This window comes from Natator depressus, chromosome 4 (assembly GCF_965152275.1).
Source record: "Natator depressus isolate rNatDep1 chromosome 4, rNatDep2.hap1, whole genome shotgun sequence".
Taxonomy (NCBI): Eukaryota; Metazoa; Chordata; order Testudines; family Cheloniidae; genus Natator; species Natator depressus.
The window spans coordinates 135,768,240-135,778,164 of NC_134237.1; the positions used below are offsets into that span (position 1 = coordinate 135,768,240).

General features: G+C 46.6%; 1 protein-coding gene across 1 annotated transcript in view; it reads right to left on the reverse strand.

Moving 5' to 3' along the window:
• Window positions 1-4,218, reverse strand: part of ALMS1 (ALMS1 centrosome and basal body associated protein) — a 129,995-nt gene extending 125,777 nt beyond the window's left edge. The window contains exon 1 of the mRNA XM_074951947.1: window positions 3,999-4,218. Within this exon, the coding sequence (XP_074808048.1) occupies window positions 3,999-4,046 (48 nt within the window). The 5' untranslated portion in view covers window positions 4,047-4,218. The remainder of the gene's footprint in view (window positions 1-3,998) is intronic.
• Window positions 4,219-9,925: the final 5,707 nt, after the last annotated feature.

Below are 9,925 nucleotides of genomic sequence, written 5' to 3' on the forward strand. Positions count from 1 at the left end.
CCTCCGTAGCAAGGGTCATCAGCTGATCGGCCACAGGGAGGGAGCGGAGGAGGGGCAGGAACCCAGCATGCTGGGGGAAGAGGCGGGGGGAGGGGGAAGCTTGCCTGCCCTGCAAGGAGAGAGCAGTGGGCGGGGGACGGAAAAAAGCAGGCCGGGCCAGGCAGGATTTTTAGTGGCACGCTGCTGTCTGCCCGGGGTCCAGCAGACAGCAGAGTGCCATTAAAAATTGGCACGCGTGCCATAGGTTGCCGACCCCTGAGCTAAATCAATAGAAGCTGCACCTACACCAGGGGTTAGGTCGACCTAACCACAACACTCAGGGTGCAAAAGTTTTCACACCCCGAGCATGGATCTAATTTAAGTAATAGACTAGGTCAGAATCCCACTGCCACAGGAAAAATATCTTTGTGGATATGCGAGAACAGCCCCTTTCTGAAGAACGAACATGAAGGAGCAGGCAGCTGTTAACTCTCAAGAAAATTTAGGACTGGCAAACAGGCCTCAGAAGATTGAGGGAGGATGAGGGCCCTCATCAGGTTGCAGGCAATCCCTCAGGAATCGTCCCTCCTTTTCCAGAAGACGAAGTTAGTCTTTCCCTTCAGCTGGAGAGAATATTTGGGGGGGCGGGGGGGGGGGGGGACCTTGTTTGGCAGTCTCTTAGATGGTATGAAAGATGGTAATAACTGTCCTTTGGGGTAACAGAAGAAGTTAGTTGCACTTTTTTATAACATTTATTACTGAAAATAGCTTGACTTTTTAAAAATTATAGATATTTTATGAATGTATATATATTTATAATTAAACTTAAAATAAATGTTTAAATCAAATCTTTACAACAGTGCTTTACCTATCCTGTCTTCAGAGCAACAGCCGTGTTAATCTGTATCTACAAAAAGAAAAGGAGGACTTGTGGCACCTTAGAGACTAACAAATTTATTTGCGCATAACCTTTCGTGAGCTATAGCGCACTTCACTGGATAAATTTGTTAGTCTCTAAGTTGCCACAAGTACTCCTTTTCTTCCTAGCCCGTCTTGTTATAGGTGCTAAAGGCCTGCTAGCAGTCAGTTTCTTAGGGATACCTTTCATCCAAAAACATTATGCAGATTATATATATGCAGAGAAATCACTTTGCTTCCACCTAAATGGCTGCACTGCAGTGTAACGCAGCAGTACAGAAATAAGGGTGGCAATGTGAAAAGTGGTATTTGTCAATATCACTTTTCACAGAAGATTTAGTGCCCCATTGCCACCCTTACTTCTGTGCTGCTGCTGCCACCCGGGGCTAACAGCCAGAGCCCTGCTGCCTCCAGGTGATGGACTGGGGGAAGAGTGGGGAGCCTGGGTGGCGGGGCTCCAACTGTCAGCCCCAGGGAAGTGGGGCTCTGGCTGTCGCCTTTATGCTCACCTCCTGGATGTGCACAGCCACTCTGCGCGAGTCCCAGTGATCCAGGGCTGACAACCAGAGCTTTTTTTAAAAAAAAAAAAAAAAAGCAGAAAGCTCACGCCTCCTTGACACATTCCTGCACCTTCCTTGCATTGCCCGCCCCATAATTTGAGAACTGCTGCTCTAAATAACCCATCACCACAGCCTCTAACCTCTTGATACAGTAACTTCATAAAGCCGCAAACAGAATCATAGTGAACTCTGTTCTTTACTACTCAGAGATGTTAGGAGACACTGCTTAAGCAAGTTTTTTTTTATTATTATTTATTATTATTAAGTATTTATGTATATGAGTTCGTTCCCCTTCACCTTTGCTTACGGCATGAAGACTATGGCCAACAAGTGGATTAAGCATTACATAAATTGTGAAATATTAGTATTAGAGCTGTCAATTAATCAGTTAACTCAAGGTCCCTGTAGCATGTCTCAGGTGAAACAACAGATAATTCATAATCTATTAAGCCATAGTCAGCATGCCCCCAACACCTTAACACATATACCAAATATTTATTCAGTGCCAGAAAAGAGATCCATATAGTTATTCAATATACACTGACATTCTAACTGCTGTAAGAGCATCATTTCATATCTTAAAAGAAAAATATGCAGCAGCCTTAGCTTCTACAGTTAAGATTACAACCCACTATCCATTCTAGGAGGAATAGTTTAGGGAAAGCTCCCAAAGTAACAGGCAAAAAGTTACATATTTCTGCCCCACAACAATTTTACCTATCTTTACTGGCCTCTGTTCTTTGCCAGACCCCTGGTCTACTTCACTCTGTGGTTGTCTATGGCTGACTGCTGTAATATGCCCTGATGCTCAAAGTATGACCAGAAGCTTTATTCAGTGCTCCATACTCACCGATTTCAAAACGCTCTACCTTAAAAAAAAAAAAAAGTTGACTGAATAAGGAGTTCTGAATAAATGAACCATAGGTGTTTAGCACTGAGCTCTCAGTCTAGAGAATGGATTGCTGCTGTACTAATCCAAGCCCAAGCATTCTGATCTCCACTTTTAGAAGATCTACTGCAGTTTTCTAGAAACCCTACTGCTCATCACTGGCATAACTGCCACAATCCTATAGTATAACAATGGGTAACCAGAACCAACCGTTTACCTATTTTTATCTCTGCTTGTTCCAGATACAAGCAAACTTAACAAAAGAAACTGCCTAGGACTTTAAAACTACCTGTTTCAGACAGACAGATATAGCTGGTTATTTTTACTCCCATTCAGAGAGCCTCTAATTGCTTGTCCTTCAGATCACAACTCCAACACAAATACCGACATGCTTGGAGTTCATTGTCCTTTTTACATAATGAAACAAGCCTATAACTTCTTTAGTTTATTTATATCACTCACACGTAAACTAAAAAATAATGCTGGTCATCCTACCCTAGTTGCCCTCTTCCTTTGGGCAAATGCTCATTCCTCTCTCCCCCAGACCCAAAGTTTACACTGGGATTAAAATTAAAGGAACATTGGTCAGATACCTTAGGACCCAAATTTAGATTTTGTTTTTACAAAGTTACAAAACCAAACATTAAGAGAAAGTGTTTTCTTCAGGATTTAAACATCACCCTGCAGAATCTGCAGCCCAAACACTGAGGGTTCTTGAGCCTGCAAAAGCATGCAACTACTCAGGTGCATAAATGTTTGAAGTCTTTGCAGAACAGGGCCCTACGTGATCCTCTTATGTGCATGAGAGACAGAAAGTGAAATTCACATATCTATTTGTACTGGCCAAGCTGAAAGGAACATCAAAAGTAAAATACCAGGACAGTGAAAAGTAAATTAGATTTTTAAAAGTTCCTTGGATTGTAGCAACCTAAGGTGTCATTTACATCTCTTCTTTGCAGGCTAAGTTTCTGTGCAATAACAATCCCATACAGTAATAAATGTGGATATACCCATCCACAAACACAGATGCTGAAGTTTCCAACACCACCTATGGATTATGGGTGCCCAATCTGAGACACCTTGGGCCCAATTTGCTGTGGTTCTGAACCCCACTGACTTCAGCTTGAGTTGTGGGTGCTCTGCACCTCTGGGAACCAGGCCTCAGATGTCGCAAGTTGGGCGCCCAAAGACGGAGGCGCCCCAAACCAGCAGCCACATTTTGGCCACGCTGCAGCCGCTGGTTATAATGCTGTTGCAAGGACGGCCTCCCAGATCCACCCGCCTGGAAGCTGCGGGTGCCGCACTTCCCACAGGCCCATCCTCACAGCGTCTGGGCACCACCCGGGAGCCCGCCACCTCGTGCTAGGCCAGGAGGCTCCACACCACCCCAGCGGCCCAGCTCCCGGCAGCCTCGCTGAGCAGGGGGGCACCTCGCAGGGGCAGCATGAGGCCAGTGCTCAGGCCATGGGTCAGTGCTATAGGCTGCCCTGTTACACAGGAGCCCCAAGCGTTTGCAGGGGACGGTTGGCAGCGACGCTGGTTGTTGTGTTGTGTGCAAACCCCCCCGCCCCCGCAAGCCATGACCCCCAGCCCAGAGACCACTGCCCTGCCCCCAGGCCAGCAGGGCCGAGCCTGGCTCGCCGTGTACTCACAGGAGCCTGGCCCGGCCGCTCCGTCCCCTCCTCCTCGCCCGGCTCCATGCTGCTCCGTGCTCCCTCACGCAGCGGCCCGCTACTCGGGCCACACACAGGCAAGCAGGCGGCAACCAGCTGCGCATGCGCGGCCACCTCCCCAGCCCGTTGTTAGGGACTCGCTCAGAGCAAAAGGGGAGAGCGGGGACGAGCGGCGCGAGCGCCGGCGTCAGCGCGGGAGCCGTTGAAGAGAGAGAGAGAGAGAGAGAGAGAGAAGAGCGCGCGATTCTGTCAACAGCGCGAGGAAGAGCCGTTGGGCGCGCGCGAGGGTTCCGTCCCTGCAGTGGACTGAGCGTGCGCGCGCCGCTGAGGGGGTCGAGGTGCGGAGGCGGCGGTGGCTGGCGCTGCTGTTGAAATGCCCGGATGTCAGGGGCGGCCGCGCGCAGTGGTAGTGCCCGTGGCCCTGCTGACACAAGGGCGCTCGCCCCGTCGGCCTCTCCAGCTGCTTGCCAATGAGCATCTGTCCCCTTCGCAAAGCCCTGGGGCACCCAGCCTGGGGACTGCGTGTCGTGCCCAGTGCCGCCCTGGCAGCGACACGGCCTGCCCTCGCCCTGGGTTATGAGGGTGCCACATGGTGGCGCTTCTTAACCTGGCGCCACGGGACGACTCCAAGGTGGCCAACAAAATTTGAAATGTCAACTATTTTTTTCTCCACAGAAATTAAAAAAAAAAAATCACAAAGGCACGTCACCGTTTTCCACCCAAGCTCCGGCTAATTTGGGATTGTCGACATTCTGTGCAGCCGGGCTAACCCCACACCTTCAAAAAGTCATGAGAGCCAGCAGAAAAATGATAAGATTTTAATAATAAGTAACTGTTGGAGTCTTTGGTTTCTGAGCCGTTAGGGTGCTCTCAGGTCACATGGGCAGGCCTTGTTCCAGAAGTGTTAGAGCGAAAATATTACTCCAAAAAGCAATAGCTGAAATTCTCAGCACTAGGTGCTTGACCTTTAAGAAAAGCAGTAAATAGCGTGAGACTCGTGACTGACATTTTTGGGATCACCCAGACCACTAAGAGGTTCTGGCACCATCTGCCTTGTAACTTTGGATGTCCTGATGTTCACATCCCTGACACCATTAGCCAGCCTACAAGCATAAATGTCTCTCAACCCTAACTTCCAGCAGCCTAGTTGCTGCTTGCAGGGTGACCCCACAGCCCCTTTGGTCCTGAGTCCACCCCAAAATCCATCACGCTGAGTTCTCAACTGCCAGACACAGAATTTTTCTTTCTGGATCCTCACCCCCGAAGGAGTAAAACCTGGCACCAATTATCAATTCACTTTGGAGGACACACTCCCACAGTTTGCACACCAGTGGCCTGCTTAGGGAAAAAATAAAAAATTTAATGAAAAAATCACAGATTCAAAGATGAAATAGTAAGGAAGAGCAAACATACAAGGTACAGAGAAAATAAACAAAGATGCAATCTCAGCTTCACATTTCTATAGTAGCTAAATTCCCTTTTCTAATACAAGTTGCCTATTGCCTCTGAACAGTTTCCCTGTGTGCCCTCTGTCCTTAAGGGGGATCCAGTGTTTCACAAACACCAGTCTGCGTAGATGCTGGCCCTCAGTTTCTAGACAGCCATCACTCCAAACCTGTTAACCTGAAACTCAGAGTAAATAGGCCAGCTACAATTCTGGTTTCAGCAGCAGGATCTTTTCATCCCTCAGGATCTATCATCTGGGGTTAGATAGAAGTTGGTGTGCCTCCCACCTCCCTTGTGTGTGTAGTGGACAAAAGAGATAGAGGATTTTTCCAAAACAAAAACAGAAGATTTATTTAAGAGAAGTAACACCAGGAACAGGGAAGAATCATGAACTATAACCAGATAACAAGTGAGTTGTGGTTTAACGGAGGTGAGTATAAAACTCAGGCCCCAACTAACCCAAACTGTGGCAACAACTAAACAAAAGAGAACAAAAGAATACCCCAAGATACTTTCCTGTCTCTAGGTTTTCTTAACCAGCAAGAATGAGGTTAAGATGCATTTGTCTTCACAGGTGATCCACGGGCTCACAGGATCTAGAAGCTGAAGTAGTGGGGCCCAAAGGCGAGAGCCCTCAGGATCCTGGCGACTGGTCCCAAAGGGAAGATGTTGGAACTCAGGAACACCACGATGTTTAAGGTAAGTGGCTAGCTGTTAACAGTCTTTAATGTCTTTACAGCTGCTGGTGATCTTGATCCGATTGCCTCATCCAGTGGTCTTGATCCGGAGATCCGACGCCACACAAAAAGACTGCACCTTGACTGTCTCTATAACAGACAGCTCCCTAGCAACGGGTGCTCAGACTAATTTAATTTTTTTAAAGACGCACACGCCTAGGTTCTGAGGTAAGTAGCTCTACAGGAGCCAGTTGGAACTAATTCCAAATGTCCATTGGCTTCTTTCATGCCAAAGTTCCGTAAAGAAGCTTCCCCAGTGTGGCATCTGAGTTATCCTTTGCCTCGGATGCCATGATGGACACCTGAACTCCGTTTTGGAAAATGCGGTAACCTGTCTAAAATGTACTAATAACAGTAAACGTAATAACAAACAGCTAAAAGTGCATAGAACATTGTGATAAACATCATAAGGACTATATTGAGCATGAAATGAACAAAAAAACATGCAACAAACCCTCTTCCCTTTTAACAGGGTTTCCAGTTTGTTTCCCCCTCCCCTTTTTCTCACACTGGTAATTCATGTTTACACAGTCTTAATTCTCCAAGACTGGGGGTTTCTTTTCTGTTTTAACGTCTTTTCATTATCTTTAATGGTCCACCATTGTCTTTCCTTAGGTTACAATGCTAGTTGCTTGCAGTTAGTTTCCTGCAAACAGCTAGCCTGAGCGGTGCCCCTCCCTGCCTGATTACTTCACTCCCTCCTCCTCCCAGTTGAGAGGTGATGCTGTAGTTGCACCACAGTTACAATTACAATTTTCTACACATACATTCATAAACATAACCTATCAGAACATTACAATCTTTCATAAAAGTCCTTACCTGACATAATTATACATGATAACATTGTATAAAACCAGTTGAGAGTCGATTGCTTATTCTTTAGGATTCAGATCTCCTGTTCTCCCCTTGGGGTGTCTCAATCCTGATTGTCACAATGATAAAATCACAATTTTTGGCAACACTGTTGCATATTGGCATTGTCAACATGGTCTTCTCATACTGCTATTATTGCTTTGTGGTGATGTTTCAGAATCAGAAACATGGATTGGTGCCCTGGTGTGCTAGACACTGTACAAAGATACAGTAAATAACAGTTCATTGCCCCCAGAGACACTACCTCATGCTATCTGATGATGTTTTGATATAACTCATTCATGTTGTACTACTATCATGTAACAAGATAATGCCAGGATGCAATGTGGCAAAATTCTGCCAGGAAGCCCACATACATCTCTGTGGGGTGTTCTGACATTACATGACAATGTTGCACTAAAAAGTCGCACTTCGTTGTGATATACCAATATTGGGTGAAAAACATGGGAATGCCCCTCTAAGCAAACTCAAACCTTAGTGGAGTCCCTGTTTTTCCTTCCAAATATCCCTAATAATAACCTTTTAAAAAAAAGTAGAGGTGAACTTAGTGAACAGTGACATGTGAGTTTGTTTGGCTGTTTGTGTTTTTCCTTCTCTTTCAGGTTATTTTAGTTATTTTCAGTTATTTCAGTTACTGGTCAGTTGGGAATGTGTGCCTGGGGACTGTTTGAGCCTTTGTTCCCTGGATAATCCTCCATCATCTTTGATCAGCTTCAATCAGCCTTGTGATCACTCTACCCCGTGTGATTAATGAGGGGTAGGGCTGACCTAAGAGAGAAGGCCTTAAAAGCCAGAGGCTAAGTGACCAAGGGGAGCTAGCGAATAGGGGACCAGAAACAGGGGAGCTTGTGGGAGGGAGACATAATATAATCGCTATGGTTAGGAAGGGCAGCATTGCCAGTGCCAACACTGCTCCTGTCTCCTCCACCTGCACCTGTATCCAGACAGACAACATAACCATGGATGCCTCTACCCCGGTATGTATTTGCAGAGACTGTGGCCTATAATTCCTACTCACAGAAAGCCAGGCTGGGGGGACCATCCAGTGTGAAAGGTGCCTGCTGGTGGAATCTCTCAGGAAGCAGGTGGGAGAGCTACAGGAGGAGGTGGCTCGGCTGAGGAGCATCCGTGCCCATGAGGAATTCCTCAAGAATATTCATATGGAGACGTCCAAGGCTGAGGAATCTATCCAGCTGCAGAGGATTGCAGTCACAGCACCGGGGAGGAGGATATAGCTCTGTCACACGGAGGACAGCTGGTTACTTCTGGCAGCAGACAGTGCTCCACCCCTACTTCCAACCCACCCACCATGATGGTGGAAAACTGATATACTGCCCTGGTGACAAGCAATATGGAATCACCCCCAAAGGTGGAGAAGGAGAAGCCATGTACCCCCAAGGCTGGGAGGATCACAGCCACCACTCCCAGGAGGAAACGTAAGGTAGTGGTGGTTGGTGACTGTCTCCTGAGGGGGACGGAGGCATCAATCTGTCACCCTGACATGGCATCCCAGGAGGTATGCTGCCTGCCAGGGGCCCATATCCAAGACATTACGGAGGGATTGTCGAGGATCATCTGGCCCTCTGACTACTACCCCATGCTACTCATCCACATGGGCACTAATGATCATGTGAGGTATGACCCCCAGCAGATCAGAAGTGACTACAAAGCTCTGGGACTAAGGGTGAAGGAGTTGGAAGCACAGGTGGTGTTCTCTTCAATCCTTCCAGTCAAAGGTAGGGGCCCAGGCAGAGACAGATGCATCCTGGAGGTGAATGCCTGGCTGTGAAGATGGTGTCACCAGGAGGGCTTCGGCTTCCTGGACCACGGGATGCTGTTCCAGGAAGAAGGATTGCTAAATAGAGATGGGATCCACCTATTTAGGAAGGGGAAGAGCATATTTGGATACAGACTGGCTAATGTAGTGAGGAGGGCTTTAAACTAGGTTAGAAGGGGGCAGGTGACCAAAGCCCACAGGTAAGTTAAAAACATGGAAACCTGGGAAAAATTTCAGAATTTGAGGGGAGCATAGGCTGTTATAGCAGGTAAAAAGGAGAGACAAGACAGAACTTGTGGGGGGGGAATCAAATCAGTATCTCAGATGTCTGTATACTAATGTGAGAAGTATGGGGAATAAGCAGGAAGAACTCAAAATGCTAGTAAATAAACACAACTATGACATAGTTGGCATCACAGACACTTGGTAGGATAATATGCATGACTGGAATATTGATATAGAAGGATACAGCTTGCTCAGGAAAGTCAGGCGGGGGAAAAAGGAAGGAGGTGTTGCCTTATTTATTAAAAATGTATACACTTGGACTGAGGTTGAGATGGAAACAGGAGATAGACTTGTTGAAAGTCTCTGGGTAAGGATAAAAGGGGTAAAAAACAAGTGTGATGTAATGGTAGGGGGTCTACTACAGACCACCTAACCAGGAAGAAGAGGTGGATGAGGCTTTTTTTAAACAACTACAAAATCATCCAAAGCACAGGACTTGGTGGTGATGGGGGACTTTAACTAGTCAGACATCTGTTGGGAAAATAACACAGCAGGGCACAAATTATCCAACAAGTTCTTGGAATGTGTTGGAGACCATTTTTTATTTCAGAAGGTGGAGAAAGTTACTGGGGGAGAGGCTTTTCTAGATTTGATTTTGACAAATAGGAAGGAACTGGTTGAGAATTTGAAAGTGGAAGGCAGTTTGGGTGAAAGTGATCATGAAATGATAGAGTTCCTGATTCTAAGGAATGGTAGAAGGGAGAACAGCAAAATAAAGACAATGGATTTCAAGAAGGCAGACTTTAGCAAACTCAGGGAGTTGGTAGGTAAGATCCCATGGGAAGCAA